The sequence below is a fragment of the Lynx rufus genome, unplaced genomic scaffold, assembly GCF_022079265.1.
Source record: "Lynx rufus isolate CCGP_SWC_20201006 ecotype Redwood Valley unplaced genomic scaffold, mLynRuf1.p SCAF_2, whole genome shotgun sequence".
NCBI lineage: Eukaryota > Metazoa > Chordata > Mammalia > Carnivora > Felidae > Lynx > Lynx rufus.
In genome coordinates this window covers 203,668,047-203,688,354 of record NW_025814834.1, presented here as the reverse complement: position 1 = coordinate 203,688,354, position 20,308 = coordinate 203,668,047, and the positions used below count along the sequence as shown (strand labels likewise).

At 41.8% G+C, this 20,308-nt stretch overlaps 1 protein-coding gene across 3 annotated transcripts; it reads left to right on the top strand.

Annotated features, from left to right (window-relative positions):
- The first annotated feature begins 1,309 nt into the window (after nt 1-1,309).
- On the top strand, nt 1,310-19,640 carry TMEM50A (transmembrane protein 50A). Of its 3 annotated transcripts, none has more exons than XM_047084081.1 (8): nt 1,310-1,445; nt 1,936-1,947; nt 2,991-3,095; nt 5,058-5,170; nt 7,836-7,903; nt 9,673-9,765; nt 13,126-13,186; nt 18,726-19,194. In XM_047084081.1, exons 3-8 carry the CDS (start codon nt 3,003-3,005, stop codon nt 18,769-18,771), a joined length of 474 nt encoding a protein of 157 aa, XP_046940037.1. In that variant the 5' UTR covers nt 1,310-1,445; nt 1,936-1,947; nt 2,991-3,002; the 3' UTR covers nt 18,772-19,194. The 3 variants fall into 3 exon arrangements, 2 of the variants coding, with proteins under 2 accessions (XP_046940037.1, XP_046940036.1); XR_006962786.1 differs by lacking the exon at nt 1,936-1,947 and adding an exon at nt 19,245-19,640 and having other exon boundaries at nt 1,312-1,445; nt 18,726-18,941; XM_047084080.1 differs by lacking the exon at nt 1,936-1,947 and having other exon boundaries at nt 1,312-1,445.
- The last annotated feature ends 668 nt before the right edge of the window (nt 19,641-20,308 follow it).

The following is a 20,308-nucleotide window of genomic DNA, read 5'->3' as shown; positions in this document are numbered from 1 at the left end:
CAACCCTCCCGCAGGACCGGACCTGCTGCGAGAACTCCACCCGCTCAGCGAGTAAGACCACGAGTGGCGCCCGTTCTTTTTCTGGTGGCGCCTTCTGGACCTGGACCTGCTCCTTCTCTGGGGCGGCTCCGACTCCGGGAGAACCTCTAGCTACAGCCGATGGAGCAAGACCAAGAGCTTCTTGGGAGAAGAGCAGGCGAGCCAGGCCACAAGTGGTTCTTGTAATCAAGACTTCATTGCTTCCTGCTTTTGAAAAGGGTCACTTCCCCCAAACCGGTATTAACAGCGGCTCTAACCTAGATGACTCCCCTCTCCCCAACGGGATATTTGGCAGTCTTGAGACATTTTTGGCTGTCACAACAGCAGGAATAACCCCGGCATCCTGTGGGCAGAGGTCAGGGATGCAGATAAACACCCTACAGTACACAGGACAAGCCCCCATATACAAAATTATCAGGCCCCAAACGTCAGCAGTGGCTTGGCTGAGAAACCCGGCCTTAAAGCAAAGGGTGGGGGCGGGGAGGGGGGTGGTGGAGGCCAAGCCCCAGAAGAGGGTCAGCATGCGGATTTGGACTGCACAGTACACCACGCCCTCACCTGGGTAGTCCCTGCCTCCTGGGACTGAGCCCGCCCCTTCTGGAGGCGGAGCTACAATGAGGGCCGGGTCAGGCACTGAGAAAATAAGACTTAAAAACCTAGAACTCGGGCATTCCTGGGTAGCTCACTGGGTTGAGCCTCTTCTTGATTTCGTCTCAGGTCTTGATTCTTGGGTTGTGGGTTCAAGTCCCCCATCCGGCTCGGTGCTGAGCATGACACCTGCTTGGGATTCTCTCTCTCTCTCTCTCTCTCTCTCTCTTTGTTTGCCCCTTCCCCCACTCTCTCTCTAAAATAACCAAATAAAAAGAAAGAAACAAACACCCTCAATAACTTAAAGCTGGGGCGGGGGCTGCAAACCCAGAGCCACTCTTTGCCCCACGCGGACCGGCACTTTTTCCCGCCACCCCAGGCCTGAGATAACTGCAGGGCCCTCCGCAGTCCTCGAAAATTTACCACCTCACACAGGACAGATACAGGGCCCAACAGACGCCTCCCTTTTCGGAAAGCTGAAGACCAAGGGCGACTTTTCACACCTCTGCCGGGAAGGCGTACTCGGGCTAGCCCGCCCATCTTCGAAACGCCACGAGCGCCCGGAGCACCAGCCCACTTTGGCGCGGGGCACCCGTTCCCGCCGGCCCTCCGTCTGCCCTTTCCCCTCCCTCCCCGCGCCGCCCCCTCCGCCCCAGTCTCCGCATGCGCGACCGAGCCCCGGGGGGCGGTGCTGCTTCATCCGGGTACCCGGCGGCGGGTGGCTGTTTTGTTTTCTTGGCTGCAAACTAGGGGAAAGTGAGGCGGCCGCGCGCGGCGTGACACCTGGCTCGGGACTCACTGCACTGGAGGGGCTGGCCGTAAGTGCCGGGCGGGAGTGGGGGAGGGGGTCGCCGCCACAGGCCGGAGAGGGCTCGGGCCCGGGCCCGTCTGCCCGGCCGGTGCCGACCGAGTCATCGCCTCCACCCTCTGGGAGGCTGCGGGCTCGGGTTGTGCCTCCCTGGACCCTTCCCGGACGCTTCCTCCGTCCGGCTGCCGGACCGCGCCCTCCCCGGGACGTCGCGGGGTCCCTCCGGCGTCTCCGCGGTCCCCTCCTTTAGGGTTGGAGAAACAGCCCCCGAGAGGGAGTGTCACCGGCGGGTTCACGCGGCAGGGGGTGGTCGAGCTAGAACGAGTTCCCACATCCTCCCAGCCCGTGTCCACTGCGGACCGTGAATCCCGAGCCTGGGGGCGGGGTTTGTGCGGCAGTGTGACGGTAATAAACTTGAGAAAAGTGGACTCGGATGGGCTCGGGGCGGGGACATTGAGACCAACCGAAACTAACACAAACTGGATTGCTCTTCCTCCCAGGGAAAAACAAAGGTAAATGGTCAAAACTGGGCTTGTCTTAAAAACATATTAGTATTGGTTACAATCTCAGTTTTTAATATTTAATGCTTAAAAGGGATGTTACGATTGGACTCATTGCTCTTTTTTAGAATGTCATGTTTTTGGACAGTCAGGATTGCTGGCTACAAGAGTAGTTGAACAGACGGGTTCAGAGTCGCTGGTAGGAGTTTGGGTGTGTCTTGATAATTAGCAAATTATACGTAATTCAGGCTTTTTCATGCTCTGAAATAGAGATAATCAGGATGGGTTTTAGGCCAGGTCTGCCTAGGTCTGCTCGCAGGAATGGTTTTATGTAATTTGTTAGGTCGGGATTCATCACAGCGGATGTTTTCGTGTCTGAATTAGTATTAACTTCAATTTTGTGCTTTCTTTTCGCTGGAAAACATCTGTTAGAATCAGAAACATATTAAAATGAAATTGGTGTTCTTTACTGGAAGTGACACTAACACAAAGGGTTGGAGAAGGAAAAAATAATGAAGTGAAAGGACGGGATGTGAGTAGAAGACCCATAGGGCAGTGTTTAACTTCTTAATCTGAGTAGAAACACATGTCCTATGATAAAATGTGAAAATTACTAATACAAGTATTTTTTCATCTAACTGCATGCTTTACCTCAGCCAAAGTCTATCATTGTCTCTCCATTATGTTAGTGCCCCTGGATTGTAAATGTTAAAATCACATAATAACTTAGTTTGGAATTAAAATTAATCATCGTTATAAATTTTTTCAATATTTGGATACCCACCTTTGTTCCTAGTTCTTAAATATACCAAAACCGTCTTTTAAATTAAAAAAATAATAAGCTAAATGAATCTAAATTTTGTTTTCCAAAGTTTTGATGTGGAAATTCATCAAAAATTAAATATTCTGAAGAAGTATATGTAGCCAAAATAAAGTCTTTCACTTTTATTCAGTTATCCCTGAACTGTTAATTGTCTTCTAGGAACAGAAGTCATGTTTGAAGCAAGTAAATAGAAGTACTTTATTTAGTTGATTTTTCTGTTTGTTTTTTTAAGTGACTTGAAAAAATGTCTGGATTTCTAGAAGGCTTGAGATGCTCAGAATGCATTGACTGGGGGGAAAAGCGCAATACTATTGCTTCCATTGCTGCTGGTGTTCTAGTAAGTGTCATTGGTAATTTGGCCATTCGTTATTTTGTTTGTTTTTATGTGTTTTGAATTCTGTATGAGGTTTTTAAATAAGTACTATTCATTTTATCTTTGACCACTAAATTTGTTTTAACAAATGTTGATGTTTTGTTTATGCGGGGGTTGAGTTATTCCATTTTAAGAGTTGACCTTATGGTTTGATAGTGATTAGTAGAATGGTTGGTTTTCTTTAAATGCATGGTATATAAGACAGTAATGGTTTCTACATTTATTCATTATATGAGTGTAATGCCTCCTTTTTGTCAGTACATTAAGTAACCAGAAAGTGTTTAAGAAATAAACAGGTCAAAACCAGTGGAGAGAGATGGTTGCACTTTTTTCATAATCCAGAGTTAACTTTCTTCTCAATCTCATTGAAAAACAAAAACCAAACAGGAAACTCATTCAAGTGTATTGAAGTGTATAGAAGTAATCTATAGTGTAAAATTTTTATTTACATTGCAAATCCCTCAAGGCATCTGATATTTGTGTTTTATGCTCTTATGTGGTCATGTGCTCTAAATAATGGATTTTAAATAAACAAACAAAAATCTAAGTTTAGGGACTCCTGGCTGGCTCAGTCAGTGGAGCATGTGACTGTTGGTCTCAGGGTTTAAGTTCAGGCCCCACACTGGGTGTTAAGATTACTTAAAAATAAATCTTGAAAAAAGAAAATCCGAGTTCAAATATCTCCTCTTTGCCTAGTCTCTGACATTTATAATTTATGAAAAATGATTACCCTATATTTTTCCAAAGTAACAGTAAAGTATAAAACTACTGTAGAGGGGCACCTGGCTGGCTTAGTCCGTAGAGCATGGGATTCTTGATCTCGGGGTTGTGAGTTCAAGCCCCACATTGGGCATAGAGATTATTTAAAAATAAAATCTTAAAAAAAAAAAAAACTACTGTAGAAATTCTGCTCTTACAAACATCCAAAAAAAAAAAAAAACTTTACATTTTAGTTTATGAAGAAAATATCTTGAATAAAAGCATTGAGATGAGGGTAGAAAAATGAAAGAGGTACTCGGGCTAGCCGGTAAAAATGTCATTAATAGAGTATGGAGCTGTCTGTAACCTGATAAAAATAATTTGATTAGCCTAAATTAGTTATTTTTAAAGAATTGCCAGAAGATGGAGTTCCCAGAGCTAACTGGGTCATGATTGGGAATGGGGGTAGGGTACGGTGTTATTTTCAAAACTTTCTGTTACTTACCAGAATTTGGTTAATATTTTACTCTTAAGTTTGTGGTTAGCTAATATTTGTGTAGTTTTAATGTTTTTCCTTATGTATTGGCCCCTGATAATATCCAGAACCAAATTCAATTAAGATAAATGATAACTTCGTGTTTAAATTGAATTTAACCTCACACGTAAAAGCATCCATACACCGCACTATAATGCATCAAAAGGAAAAGCGAACTGCGGGGCCCTTAACCTATCTCACGACACCAAGAGGACAGCTCAAATGCTGCCAACAATCACTATTCCCCATATTGTTTTGAATAATTTTTTTTTGTCTTCAGTGATATCATCTTTCTGGAAGCTTATAACATCAGCCACAAGCCACTCCTTCTGTCGATTGGCATGTGAATCACTTTTTTCCTTTCTCCTGCCATGAGATTATTACAATTTATTTCCAGTTCACATAATAAGATGACAGACTTTATTACAACAATATAAAATAATGACCAAAGTGGGCTTAGAAAAGAAGTTCGTGTTACTCGGTAATTGCTGGCCGACTTAAGGGTATCAAATATTTCCTCAGGGGTTAAGCCACGTGCACATTATATGCGAGAAACTGCCGGAGCATTTAAGAAAATTTTGAAATTCATCCGAAGGGGTCTCTTAGATACTTTGCTTTCTTTTTAGCTAGTAAGATAGGAAGTTACTGTAATTTCTCACTAGTGTCACATTTTTTGTGTGTGTCTGCTTTAGTTTTTTACAGGCTGGTGGATTATCATAGATGCAGCTGTCATTTACCCCACCATGGAAGAATTCAACCACTCGTACCACGCCTGTGGTGTCATAGCAACCATAGCCTTCCTCATGTGAGTGTCACTGTCCACACTACTTACGTAGATCGCCACAAAATAAAAATGTCTTACATGTAGTCGAGTAGAGTTCATATTTTTAAATGTCATCAACGTATTGGACATGAATTAAAAGTCAACTCGCAGAGGAGGACTTACAAAGAAAAGCAGCCGTTCTCTTTCCTCTTCTCCCTTCCACCTCTCCTCTTCCACTGCCACCCCCAGCTTCTCTCCTCTCTCCTCTTCCTTCTGTACTGCTGATGTTTGTGACTTTACGTTTAGGTCAGAAACCGTATCCTTTGTCTAAGCGTTTGTTTATTCACTCAGCCAACAAATATTCTTTAAGCTTTTATGTTCCAGCCTCTGCTCTAGGTATAGGAAATACAGCAGTGAATAAAACAGGAGGAAATCCATGCATTTATGGAATTTATACTCAAATGAGCGAGGCAGAGAGTAACCAAGGAGAAATAAATTGTATATATAGCCTGTGAGATACCAGGAAGTGCTACAGAGAAGGCAGATAGATGTCAGCAAGGGTACAGAAATTTTCAGTAGAGTCAAGGAAGGCCTTATGAAGAAGGCACTTTCATAGGAAAGACTTGAAGAAATGAAGGAGGTGATTGTGGGGCTATATGAGAGAGGATCATTCCAGTCCTATGGAATAGCAAGGACAGAGGCTCCATGGCAAGGAGACCAGGGTGGCTGGAGTAAAGGGTCAAGGTCATAAAAGCCAGAGAAAACTGAGGAGACTAAAGAGGCATGAGAACAAAATGTGTTTCATGATTCTGCTCTTTTGCTGTTAAGAGCATTATTGGGCCAACTGGGGAACTTGAATGACGTCTGAAGATTAGATGGTGGTAATGCATCATTGTTAGTATCCCAGTTTCAAGGCTTGTATTGTTCTCTGAAACTGTCTTGTTTGTAGGAAACACATACACATTTCTAGGGTGATGGGGCATCAGGTTGGCAACTTTCAAAATTTACTTGAACTGTACTTGACATCTTTTGTGTAAGTTTGAGATTATATGTGAAATTAGTAATGCCAGAGAGCAAATGGAGATTGTTCATTTCAGAATGTGCCTGATAGTGGAGACTGACATGGCAGGGGCGTGACTGTTTGACAGAGGGCTAGAAAGTTTATTGAGATGGCTCAGCAAGGAGAAAAACAAGAGCAAAGTACCACTAACCCAAGAACATCTGCATTTTTAAAAAACACTAAGCTTGTTTGGGGCGCCTGGGTGTCTCAATAGGTTAAGCGTCCAACTTTGGCTCAGGTCACGATCTCATGGTTGGTAGGTTCGAGCCCCCCGTTGGGCTCTGTGCTGACAGCTCAGAGCCTGGAGCCTGCTTCAGATTCTCCCTCTTTTTCTGTCCCTCACCTGCTTGTGCGTTCTCTCTCTCTCTCTCTCTCTTTTCCTCTCTAAAAAATAAGTAAAACATTTTTAAAAATTTTTATTAAAAAAAATCCTATGCTTGTTTTAAAATGTACTTATTTTGTGTACCAGATAATGTGGTTGATAATAGAGATCACTGAATATAATTATGAGTATTTTGATCATTCTAAAACTTAGATTTGAATGAATAATTATGACTTCATATTACTATTTAAAAAATTAGGGTTCACATAGTCAACACATTTATTGGGCACCTGCTATGTGCCAAGCCCTGTGCCAGGCACTGAGAATAAAAATGGGAAACAAGGTAGACACAGTCCTTGCCCTCATGAAGCTTACATTCTAGTGGTAGACACACACATACACACACACACACACACGCACACACGAGTGGAGAGATATATAGATATACACACAGATAATAGTGTGTATAAAATTTTATAACTTCTTAACTTGATATATTGTTAACATTGTCCTGTGATGTTTAAATTTTTGAACAATTACTTCTAAAGAAAGCCAGGTTATCTCGATTTAGAGTGGTTCTCTGTGAAAGTTAACGGAAGATTTCCTGTTTGGAACGTGTATCGGGCTAAAAAAAAAAAACCCAACATTTTACCACTTGAATCCCTTTGATAATGTCTTCAGAGCAAAAAGCTGTTGTTTTGCTTGAAGTATAATTATTTCTCCAAACATTGGACCTTAGTACAGAATTATCACCGAAAAAACCCCTCATTCCTAAGCCAATTTTAAGTACTTTGGGGTTGTCTAGGGACCATGCTCTCTCTGTTTTGTCAGCATGCATGTTACAGGTGGCGTTTGCACAAATGGAAAGCTAGATAGATCCAAAGCTAAAGATGGTTCCATCTTAGCAAGATCATTTTGAGGATTTCACTCTCAAACTTTAACAAATGAGACATAATTTTGAAAACGTCACTCTCAAATGTTAGTAAGCGTCAGAATCACCTGAAGGACTTGTGCAAACTCAAATTGCTGGGCCCCTTGCCCAGAGTTTCTGCCTCAGTAAGTCTAGGGTGGGGCTGGGGAATTTTCTCTGTAATCAGTTCCCGGGTGATGTTAATTCTGCTGGTCTGGCGGCTGTCACCACTGCTTAGACGGTATCTGCTTCAAGGGACTTGCTTAAGTTTACATGAGCCCATTACTCAAGACTCATGAGGCCTCACCTTGCATTTGAGGCACTCTAGCTTATCGGCTCTGGTGATTTGATGTCGTGGGTAGTTTCCTCTTGGAGTCAAAGACCGTGATATCTTGGCTTTATTTTATTCACACAGGATTAATGCAGTATCAAATGGACAAGTCCGAGGTGATAGTTACAGTGAAGGTTGCCTGGGTCAAACAGGTAAATAGGTGTAAACGACATCTTACCGTATACATCCTTAAAAGTGAGAATTCTACATGGAAGGACCAGTCGTCTAACCCCTTCACATCAGAAATAGGATGGAGGTCTGTCTAGAACAGAGGTTATAGGTTTCAAGGCATAAGGTACAAGGCACATTTAATCGAAGTCGGCTGTATAGTATAGTGTACACAGTCTTGAGTATATAACCCCATGCAATAATATGTACCACGGACAGTAAAAGACAATAGCTAATAAAAGAATCCATGTGCAAAATAGAACTTCTGGTACTTTAAGCTATACCATATAAATTATTTTCTTCTCTTTTTTGCCAGCCTCACTTGATTGGATTGGCATTTTTGAAATAGTTTAGAATCATAGTATTTGGGGTGTGTTTTGAAATACACAACATAAATTGTACCATCTTAACCATTTTTAAGTATACAGTTCAGTAGTCGTAAATGCATTCACATCATTGTGTAATGAACTCTTTGCATCTTGCAAAACGGAGTAGAGTAATAGAATTTTGGTGCTTAGGTTCACCCACTCCCTTCCCTCTCCACTGAGACTCCTGGGCCGCGCACCCAAGGGAGGCCAAATTCAGCATGCGTGTGGGTCGGCTTCCTCAAGAGTCCGGTATACGCAAAGACATGGGGGGCACATTTAGTAAGCAATTTAAATGGTAAACAAAATATTACATCCATACAAAAAGGAAACCTACAAATAAATACATTTAGGCAAAATTCAGGTGACTTTTTTTCTTTTTCTTTTTTTAATGAAACAGGAGAAGCTGCAGGAGTCAGCTCCGATCTACACTCTCAGACTCTCTGGTTCACTGTCTCTGCAGATGAACTTAAGTAGCAGAGATACAGGAGCCCTGACCTGCCATAACCGTGAACTGTAAACGAACAGACAGATGTTAGCGGCCAGCGCTGATACCGCTAAGCCAGTGATAGCTAGAGCCAGGACTAGAATGTGGCCCTCGCATCTCTGACTAACATTGGTTAGCTAGCACAGCTCGGGGGGCCAGAGTCCGTTGTATTTAATACCATATCTAAAACTGTCAGCTTATTATTTTCATAATGCTCTTATGTTTTGGAGATGAAATCAGAAATTAAATACAGCATTCTATTTGCTTTGCTGTATGGAAGAGGGCAGTGTTTTTATTAAAATGTACTCGTGCCAATTAAAGTCATGTCAGTTCATCTAAGGGCTGTTTATTTTATAGCAAATCTTCATAAATATTATATAAATGTGATTTAAACCTTGTTTGTCCTCCTCTATTAACATAATTTTAATGTAGCTTTCCTAAGCGCCAGTCACAGTAAGTTTGAATTTATTTTGCTGCCTGACTTACCTATTCATCTATCACTGAATATGAATTTTTTGCTCAGTATACACATGTTATTGCCTCAAAGTTCTCTTGGAGGAGTCTAAATTTTGGAGTACAATTTCTAAAAATATATGGAGAATGAGCCTGTAAATATGAAACATATTTTGTGAGATTTTTATAGGATGGTTGAGGAGTTTTTCTCAGTATTCATATTTAAGGAGATTAATTATAGGCACTTAGAATACAGACCAGCCAACAGGAAGAAGGCCAACGTCTGCACTGATGAAAGATACTCAGCACATCTTTCATTCTTATTTTAGATTTTAAATGGCAATGATACATTTTTTCTGTTTTGGTTTTTGCTTTCCTTTTGAAAAGTTGATTGAACTGACTGCTGCCACATGAGAAACAATTCTGGTAAAATGTTATTTCTTTTAAGGTGCTCGCATCTGGCTGTTCATTGGTTTCATGCTGGCCTTTGGGTCTCTGATTGCATCTATGTGGATTCTCTTTGGAGGTTATGTTGCTAAAGGTAAGAGAAAATAGTTTACATTTTACTTCAGTGGATTACTGAAGTTGTGCATTAAAGTTGGTTATTTTATTTGTTTATTTTGAGAGAGAGTGAGCGTGCACGGGGGAGGGGCAGAGAGCAAGGGAGAGAGAGAATCCCAAGCAGGCTCTGTGTTGTCAGCTTGGAGCCGGACCCAGGGCTCAGTCTCACAGACCGTGAGATGTAAGATCATGACTTGAGTCGAAACCAAGAGTTGGACGCTTAACCGACTGAGCCACCTAGGCACCTCAAAAGTTGGGTTTTTTATTTTTATTTGTATTTATTTATTTTTTTGTAAGTTTATTTATTCCGAGAGAGAGAGAGAGACAGAGAGACACAGAACAAGCTGGGGAGGGGCAGAGAGAGAGAAATACAGAGGATCCAAAGCGGGCTCTGTCCTGACAACAGAGAGCCCAATGTGGGGCTCGAACTCATGAACCAGAAGATCATGACCTGGCCGAAGTTGGAGGCTTAACCGACTGAGCCACCCGGACACCCCAGGTTATTTTAGAATAAAGCTTTTTTTTTTTTTTTTTTTTTTTTTTTTTTTTTATCTAGATGGGTCAGCTACTAGCATTTATGCCTGGGAACTCCCTTCACCCTATCAGTATTTTGTTCATTTGGTATGTTTTTGGTATTCCTTTCTTCTGGTTTTTTTTTTTTTTCCTTTGAATAGAGCCTAGAAGTAATGGGACACAGCTCCAAACCTTGCTTCTCGTTGGCTTCCAAAAACCTCAAAAGCAGAATATATATGTTCTCAAGCTATTTGGCAAGTTTTGACTTGATAAAGGATATCTATGCAAAGCTCTAACATCCTATAATTAAAATTTATTGAGGTTAGCCTCCCTGGTACTATGACATCATCTCCTTCTAGATAGAAAGTAAATGAGCACTTAATGTGCAAGTATCAGGCCACTTTAAAGCAAGGCCTACAGGAAAAGGCCTGCTCTTAGATCCCTGGTTGAAATTTCACCTTGAGGGACCCCGGAAAAATACGAAAATCCCTTAATGTTCCAGGTAAAATTGACTATGCTTCTCACAGTAAAAATATGGTATTAATGATTTGCAAAAACTGGACCAGCAGAGATCTAAACTAGCCCATATTTTAACCCTTTATTTCTTTGAACAAAATGTAATTCTTGGATTAAAATCGTGGGTTTCCTGAATTTTTAGGAAGATCTTTTAAGTCTTATAGACAGGAATGATAGTCTTTTTTAAATATGTATGTTTTTTGTTGCTCATGTAAGTTATTACTCAAACCATGTTACCAAAAATGTAGAAAAGAAAAAAAACAACTATAGCAGACTATAATAACGTACTGCTCTGAAATGTTTTGGTGTATTTCCTTTGGTCTCTTCTGTGTTTTTGTGTAGTTATAATCATACTATAAATAAAGTTTCGAACACAGGCTTCTGCATTTTACATGATACCTTAAGTAGTTCTCTTGCTGCTACAAAATCTTTTATCACCATATTTTAAAAACAAAAATGTTACTTTTTTATCTGAATTCCATGATACTTGTTTATTGTAGAATACTGAAAACATAAAAGAGCCTAAAGAAGTAAATAATATTATTTGTAATTCTTCTTTCCTGGATATAGCTGTTATTAATACAGAGCCCCTTTTTGTAGGAAAGTGTTTATCTCCTAGAGTTTTTAGTGATTTTTTTTTCCTAAAGACTTCTGGAGTCAAGTTATGCTTTGAGAATTATTATCAGGAGATGTGTAATTTTATAAGTTGCCTTTCTGTAGGATCTTTATGAGCCATTGTTACCACTAATAGGGAATATTTAATGTGGCCTTGTAGTAGTGAAGGCCTATGCAAACCAGCTGTTACGGTAATCAGATTAAGTTAAAACTATTCTGAGAAAAAGTTGATAATTTATCTATTCATCACACCTTGGCTCCAGTAGTAGAAACTTAGGAGAATTTCAACTTCAGTGTGGGATAAATTGGAACAAATGTTCCCCTGGCAGTCACTAGTGGCTACTCTGTCCCTCCAAATGTTTAGGCCAAAAACTGGGTGATTAAGGCCTGTCAAAGATGATACCTCTTGTTCTCTGTCACCCCACATCAGTCCATCAGCAAATCCTATTGATTCTGCTGTTAAAATATATCCTGAATCCCACCACTGTATTTTTATGGATTTTATTTTTAAGTAATCTCTACACCCAGTGTAGGGCTTGAACTCACCACCCCGAGAAGAAGAGTTGCACGCTCTACTGACTGAGCCGGCCAGGCGCCCCCTGAATCCCACCACTTTTTACCATCTCCATTACTGCCACCCTCATTCAGTCCCTTGTAGTCTCTTGTCCGACTTCCTGAAATAGCTTCCTCTTTGGTCTCTGTTTCTCCCCTTACCCTTTTACTCTCCCATCCCCTCAGCACAGCAGCCAGAGGAATCCTCTTAAAATATGTCAGCTCATGTTACTTTTCTGCTCAGACCCTCCATTGGCTTCTCATCTCCCTCAGAATGAAAACCAGAGCCCTCACCATGACTGCAGAGCTCTACAGGATCTTCACACACACACACACACACACACACGCACACACACTCACGCCCAGTTCGCCCCTCGTACTTTTCTGATCTGTCTCCTGCTTTTCTCTCTTTTGCACACATGACCATTCCTCTCATGTGCCCATATGTTCCCACCTCCAGGTGTTTGTGCCCTCTGTTCTGCTGCTTCTGCATGGTCCCTACCCTCACATCCTCCCTGACCTTATGCCAGTGTCACCTTCTTGTGAGCTCTTCCTGGCCACCTGTAGAAAATACCATCATTCAAGGGGCAGCTGGGGGCACCTGGGTGGCTCAGTTGGTTAAGTGTCCAACTCTTGATTTCGGCTCTACTCATGATCTCACAGTTTGTGGGATCAAGCCCCACATCGGGCTCTGTGTGGACAGCAGGGAGCCTGCTTGGGATTCTCTCTCTCCCTCTCACTCTGCCCCTCCCCCACTCATGTGCTCTCTCCCTCTCAAAATAAAAAAAATAAACATTTTTTTTAAATGGCATCATTCACTACACTTCTCTCACCTTTTCCCACTTCATTTGTTTCTCCTTATTTTCTACATTGTTTAGCTTCATGAAGATGAAAAATATTTTGCCTGTTTTATTTACTGCCATATTCTCAGCACATAACGATGCTGAACATAATATGCACTTGCTAGATATTTGTTAATTGAAGGAATCACTTACTAAACCAGCGCTAGACTCTGTCACACGTATTACATCATTTAATAAATATTCAAACCAACCATGGTTACTAGAAAATTTAATTATGTAAGGCAGGAAAACCGCTGTTCACCAGTATATCAGAAACTAAATGTTTGCAACTATTTTTACAGAAAAAGCCATCGTATATCCTGGAATTGCTGTATTTTTCCAAAATGCCTTCATCTTTTTTGGGTAAGTTTCTTTTGCATTCTTCATCCTATTTTGTTAATTCTTTTTTTATAATTGTTTCTTTTAAGTCACTTACTATATTTAGTTGCTTAAATTTACCCTGTCCAGTGCCCCTCCCCCATGCTATGTCATAACATGTAAAGAATGAGGCTGAGAAAGATATTTTAATACATGAGTTGGTTCGTTGCCAACCTTGGGAACATACACTGGTTTTTTAAACTGCAACCATGTCCCCTTTAATGAAGAACTATGATTTGTGTAGATTTAGTTACGTAACACTATGTTCATTTTATTTTATTCTTTATTATTTGCCTATGTTTCTTTTCTTTAAAAAGAGTGTTTACATTCTTTTTTTCCAATAATATATATATATACATATATATATGTATATATATATATATATACGTATATATATACACGTATATATATAATAGAATTTAGAATAAAATTTAGAATAGAATTTAGAATAGAATTTAGTGTTTCATCACTTCCATATAACACCCAGTGCTCATCCTGACAGGTGCCCTCCTTAATAACCCATCACCCATTTAGCCCATCCCCCCACCCAACACCCCTCCAGCAACCCTCAGTTTGTTCTCTGTATTTAAGAGTCTGTTATGGTTTGTCTCCCTCTCTGTTCTTACATTATTTTTGCTTCCCTTACCTTATGTTTATCTGTTTTGTATCTTAAAGTCCTCATGTGAGTGAAGTCATGATATTTGTCTTTCTCTGACTCATTTCGCTTAGCATAAAACCCTCCAGTTCCATCCGCGTAGTTGCCAATGGCAAAATTTCATTCTTTTTGATTGCCGAGTAATACTCCATTGTATATGCATATATACCACATCTTCTTTATCCATTCATCAGGACAATGTTCATGTTAAATCTGTATCTCTAACAGTTGCTTTCAGTGAAAGTCTGCTTAAAACCCTTTCTCCTTGCAATTTTGTTTCCGAGTGCATTTTATAGTTCTTTCTATCCTTGGTGTTACTAGAACTTATGCATGAGATTTGAGGTGTGGAGAAGTCCTAACATTCTTTATCCTTCTGATGCAATGACAAATTAAAAGATTAAAAAATCCCCTAAAAAGGGACACCTGGGTGGCTCAGTCGGTTGAGTGACTGACTTCGGCTCAGGTCATGATCTCACAGCTCGTGAGCTCGAGCCCTGTGTCGGGGTCTGTGCTGACGGCTCGGAGTCTGGAGCCTGCTTCGGATTCTGTGTCTCCCTCTCTCTCTGCCCCTAACCCACTCGCATTCTGTCTCTGTCTCTCTCAAAAATAAATAAACATTTAAAAAATTTTTTAAAAATCCCCTAAAAACCTTAATACGTTTATCAATAATCTTCTTCAATGTTCACTCTTTAGGGAAACTAAGGGTCTGCCCTTTTCCCTGCCCTTAGCCTCCCCAACCCCAGCCCCACCACAGCTTCTCTTTGTCCTCTGCATCGGGGATTCTTAACCATCATACCATGAGTAGGGATCTGAAGATGGGGAACCGCCAGACATTTGTATATGCAAGACACTGGTGTTTCAGCTTGTTTCTGGGAAGAGATCTATGGCTTTCACCAGATATTCCAAGAAGTCCCTAATCCAAAAAAGGTTCAAACACTACTGTATGTTGTAGGACAGTCCATGGTCAGACTTTCCTTCTCTGCTCCTTCCTACCCACCCCCCCAAAAGGGGAAATCGAAGCCCCGTATCTACTTGAACCACTCGTGAAATGCTAATTGTTGCCATTCAGTAACATTCAGCAGTGATATTCAGACTTCTTCCTTCACCAGGAATTCTTGGAATTTTATAAAATCAGTTTGGAAATAAGACAAATGTGAACTTAGGGACGCCTGAATGGCTCAGTTCATTGAGAATCAGACTTCAGCTCAGGTCATGATCTCGCAGCTCATGATTGGAGCCCCTCTCTGCTGTCATCATAGAGCCCACTTCAGATCCTCTGTCCCCCTCTCCCTGCCCTTCCCCTGCTGGTTCTCCCTCCTTCCCCCCCTCTCAATAAATTAACCTTAAAAAAAAAAAAAAGTGTGAACTTAGGAGTGGCAAGAGGCACAACATCTTTGGGTCATTCTTATAAAACTAGTGGAGAAAACCCAAAGAACAACAACAATAACAAAACAATACAATAATAACAACAATAACAAAATAAACAAACAATAAACAACAATAACAAAAAGTTAAGCCACTGATTTTATGTGGAAAATAATAATGACCAAAGTTCATTGAGCAATTATTATGCACGAGGCACCTTTCTTTTTTTTTTTTTTTTTTTAATGTTTATTTCTGAGACAGAGACAGAGCATGAGCGGGGGAGGAAGAGAGAGAGAGAGAGAGACACAGAATCCAAAGCAGGCTCCCGGCTCTGAGCTGTCAGCACAGAGCCCGACGCGGGGCTCAAACTCCCAGACTGTGAGATCATGACCTGAGGCGAAGTCGGTCGCTCAACTGACTGAGCCACCCAGGCGCCCCATGAGGCACCTTTCTTAGTGTTTTACCTGTATGCTCTCAGCCAATCCCCGGCACAGCTCCGGAGGACACCCCGTCATCCCCATGTTATATGTGAGAACAAGCACAGAGAAGGTAGGCTCCTTGTCTGAGATCGTCCGGCTAGAACTGAGGCTGACTCGAGTTCAGGCTCCAGCTACTGGGATGATGACATTTGAAATCTGGGGTGAATTCAGTTGGCGTTTTCTCCTTTTGCTGTCCGCAACCGGTTGTTTAGTGTTAGTTCTGTTTCCCTCCTCCCCCGTCCTTTTTTTAGAGTGTAACACTAGACTTCAAAAATGCAGCATGAGTATACCTCATTCCTCAACGTATGAAATAAAATTTGAGGACGTTTGTTATTTTGTAGGGGAGTGTAGCATGCTTATGAGAAAGACAGCATTGACAGTTAGGATTTCTTGTCATTTCAAGCTGCAGTGCTGAGGCTTGGGCATCTGTAAGGAAGGACCAAGCACCCTGAGCTCGCTACTCCCGTATGTCCCCAGCGGTAGAGGTGCCCCGAGAACTAAGTACCCCACAACTTCAGCCAAAGGAAGGCAGCATAAGGGTGCATAAGAAAAGCTTCCTAGGGAGGGGATTTACTGAGAACCAGCCAGGGAGGGGAAACAGCAGCCTTCTTTATCATTATTTACTCTGGCAGTGATAAAGGATGAAACAGGTTCCACGCTGAGATGCTGCTTGTGGCAGAGAAGTCACTCTGTCACAGCACGGAGGAACAGAGGATTGAGGGGGAAGATTTTCGGGAAATGTGTATCTCTTCCAATGAGAGAAGAAACACTAAGTTCATACAGCAGTTTTCATATGTCACAAAACCTCGGAAACCAGTCATGGACTCGTCCCAAATTACGATAAATTCCTTTTATATGCAACAAGTTTGGTTAGTTTCTCATTTGGTCCTGTTGTCCCTATTAAGTCTAAAAAGGAATTCGGGTTTTTGAAAATACTATAAGCAAAGTGAAATCAAATTCAGCAAATAGGCACTGCTACTAGGATAGTTGTAGCTGATTGCCTACCATTCTGATTCATAACAGAACAATACTCAGCAACAGCTGAGAAATTACGGTTTCAGAAATCAGACACAGATGTCAGTACCAAAGGTGACCATCTGACAGTGTAGGAGGGACTGGCTTTTGCCCAAGAAACTCTTCAGATTACAATTTACATCTGTTGGGTAGTATTCTGAAGTGTGTCGCATTCAGGCTCTCTGGAGGGTGGAGGCCTCCCTCATCCTAACCAGAAGATAGAGACCAGATCACTTTTTGGAGCATTTAGGAAATCCTTTATAAAGAGAAATTAACATACTTGCGAAAGTGTATAGACCGTTTCCTGGTTGCATTTTTGTTTTCATCAAAAGACGCTCAAGTGTTTATTTTTCTAAGGGCAAACTGATCATTAGGATTGTAGGCTTAAGTATACACTGCTAACTGGGAAACAGATGAGAAAACAAAATGAAAACCTCCATATGCCACTGGCGTCTGCTTCCGTCTTCAGTTTCGCCCTCACGCTGGCCCCCCACATCCAAGGCCCAGTGAACCTGCCTCTGAATTGTCTTACACTTGTTCCCTTGTTGTCCATTTCTCCTGTTCGGTCACCACCATCCCGTCCTGAGCAGTTCACATCCCTGATTGGTTCCTCCCTTGAATCCAGTTTTCCTGTGTCACTTTTCCTTCTAAAAACATGGCTCTAATCCTGTCATTTCCCTTGTTAAAATTTTTCAAAACTTGGAGCTGTCTCCAGAAGAACTGAACACTAGCGGCCATCCCGCAAGTTTCTGTCCACAGTTCTGTCTTGTTTATCCTGTACGGTATTTTCTGTTTTATTGAGCCGACGGTTCAGAATCAAGAGATTTTTTACATCAAAATCTGAATTTTTGGCTTTTCTTCAAAAACTGGAAGATCTGACGATCCTGAGCCTTGCATGGCAACCATCAGCTAGAGGCGAATAGTTGTTCCTTTCAAGTAGGGGACACAGCTCAGCATAACCCCATTTCAGAAATCGGCCGAGAGGGGGGTCAGTTGCCCCCTGGAGTAGAGCGCACAGGCTGGCACTGCCCTCTTGACTCACTTAAGACTCGGAAAGCACCTGTGGGCAGTTTGCCACCCTGGTCAATTGGCTTACCAAATCCTGGCCACCTCCATTCCCTCTCTTACCCCTTAAGCTCTAATCTAGCTGTACTGGACTCTTCCTGTTCTGCACCTCAGACACCTTTATGTGTATCTGCAGATCTAGACCTAGACAGGTATCTTCTTATGTGTGTAATTGCCCTCTTGCCCCTCTTAAGTTGAAACCTTGAAGAGAGCTGTAGATAGCTCCCCCCCCCCACAAACCCTGGATTGTACGTTCTGTGTGTGCGTGTTCCTGACGCCACAGTCTCCTGGGCTTTTCCTCCTGGGCTCTTCCCGAGGCCCTGTGGTCTTTTCTTCCTCTTTGCCTTTTGATCTACTGTTTCCTCTCCTGAAACCTCTTCCTTCATCAAACTAGCTTCTGTCCCTGCAAATCTCCCATTCAGACTCCTGCTTACCCCTCAAAGCCCATCTTAAATATTACTGCCCCTATAACTCCTTTTCTAACACATTCAGGCTGAATAAATTCTATAGGCTTCTGTGCTCCCTCAACATGTGGTATAAATACCTCCTCCCCCTTCCTCACCTCTCTCGCCATTACCACGCTGTGTCATCAAGAACGTGAACAACTTGAGGGCAGGGACCCTGTATCTTACTCATCTTTGCAGCCCTAGCATCTAACACGTCTACACTCAAGAAAGGTTTGTTGAATGAATATGATAGTATGGTTACCTACTAAACTCTGGTTAACTTTTTAAGGGTGACATATGTCTTCAGCCCCTGGAAGCTAAGGCAGTGGTGGAGTTGGTGGGTAACTGCACATGATCAGTGTCTATTCTGATACGTTCCATGGCTTTTTTCATACAACTCGTCAAGTCTTTGTTGCCAGTTTCCCACCATTTTCCAAATCTCACATACTCATTTTAGCCCCAAACTCAACTAGGTGTGATGTTTCTGATTTCATTTGCAGGGGACTGGTTTTTAAGTTTGGCCGCACTGAAGACCTATGGCAGTGAAAACCTCCAATTTACTTCTGCGCAGCAGCCCTGCATGGGTTTTTTACTTCTCACTCCCAGTTTTTTGTAATGCCATTTTCTAAGCTCATTTTTGAGTGTGGTCTCAGCTTCAATTTGTGTAATACTAAAATCATGAGAACTTCCTGTGTAAGCAACAAAAATCGATTGTGGTAAGCATTGGATTTACTTATAAAATGTTGAAAATATGCCACATGAGTAACTTTAATTAAGTCTTATCATGGTATAACTTGTAAAAATCAATTACAGAAGAAATTACGGATACATCTCATATGAGCATTTGTCATATCTAAGGTCCAAAACTGTGATTCAAGTGCTCTGAAGATTTAATGTGTCTGTGTAAATGTGGCTTCTTCTGTGTCAGATGTTAAATAAGATATAAACATTTTCATGTTTTTAAATCTACACGGTGGCCAGAATTCTTTCTTGCTATACTTTGTGTTTGGTTTCTACAGTTTTGCCAAAAATTCTGCACACATTTCAGTGTCAGTGGCCACTGAGGGTCTCCCAAGGGGGAGTGAACCTGTTGGAAGAGAAGCTCCTGATTTCAGCCACGAGGCTGCTCAGAAGTGTCCCTTCAGTACCACTGATGGGGGAGGCAGGGGTTGGCAGTCACTCAGCGATGACACATGGTCCTGGTGGGACGCCGACAGTCAGTTCGCATCCACCATTGAAGGAAAGAGGAAGAGGATAGAGACTTGACACTAGGCTTTACTCTGGCGACAGGATTTTATGTTGTTGGTTTGACAGTCATTTGGATTCCAAGTTTCATCGTATCTCTGTAATGAACCACCAACCTCAAGATAGACCCAGCAAGGTCAATTATAATTACAAACATTAACTACCGCGAATTCTCGTAGTCTGTTTCTCTTTGGAACCCTATTATCTGTCAGGCTCTTCCTGAATCTTGGCAAAATGGGAATCTTTTTTTAAAGATTTACTATGGGATAAATCTAAAGATAACTATGGGATCCGTGTTCTTCAGAACTACAGCTCGAAATGTTTTCTTTCATAAAACTTGCTACAGTTAGCCCTTCGTGAAACACAAAATACCTCTTAGATGATTTAAATTTGTGGTACTCTTTTCCCTACCAGCCATGTGGTCTTCTAGCACATATGGTCTGGAATATTGCCTGGGCATCCACACACACTCAAAGAAATGGCCGTGTTGTTGCCATCCCACAGCCAATCATTCACAGTGGGTTTTTAGAGAACTGGAGGGCACCTTAGAGGTTGAAGGTCCACCTTCTCTTTTTACAGATGGAGGAACCAGATGGTGGAAACTTAAATTTCTCAAGGTCGTACATAGAACTAGTTTTGAAATCTTGAGTCGGTGTACCTCCACAATGGACCACAACATCTTCCCCTGTGCTCGGGGAATAAGAACTACTTTGTGAAACTGCTGGAATAGAAACACAGTGTCCACATTATAGGACTAAATATAAGTGAATTCTTAATTTTTCCCTGTTTTATATCATCTGCTCTGCTGATGTAGACAAGAGTTCACTGGGTAGCACAA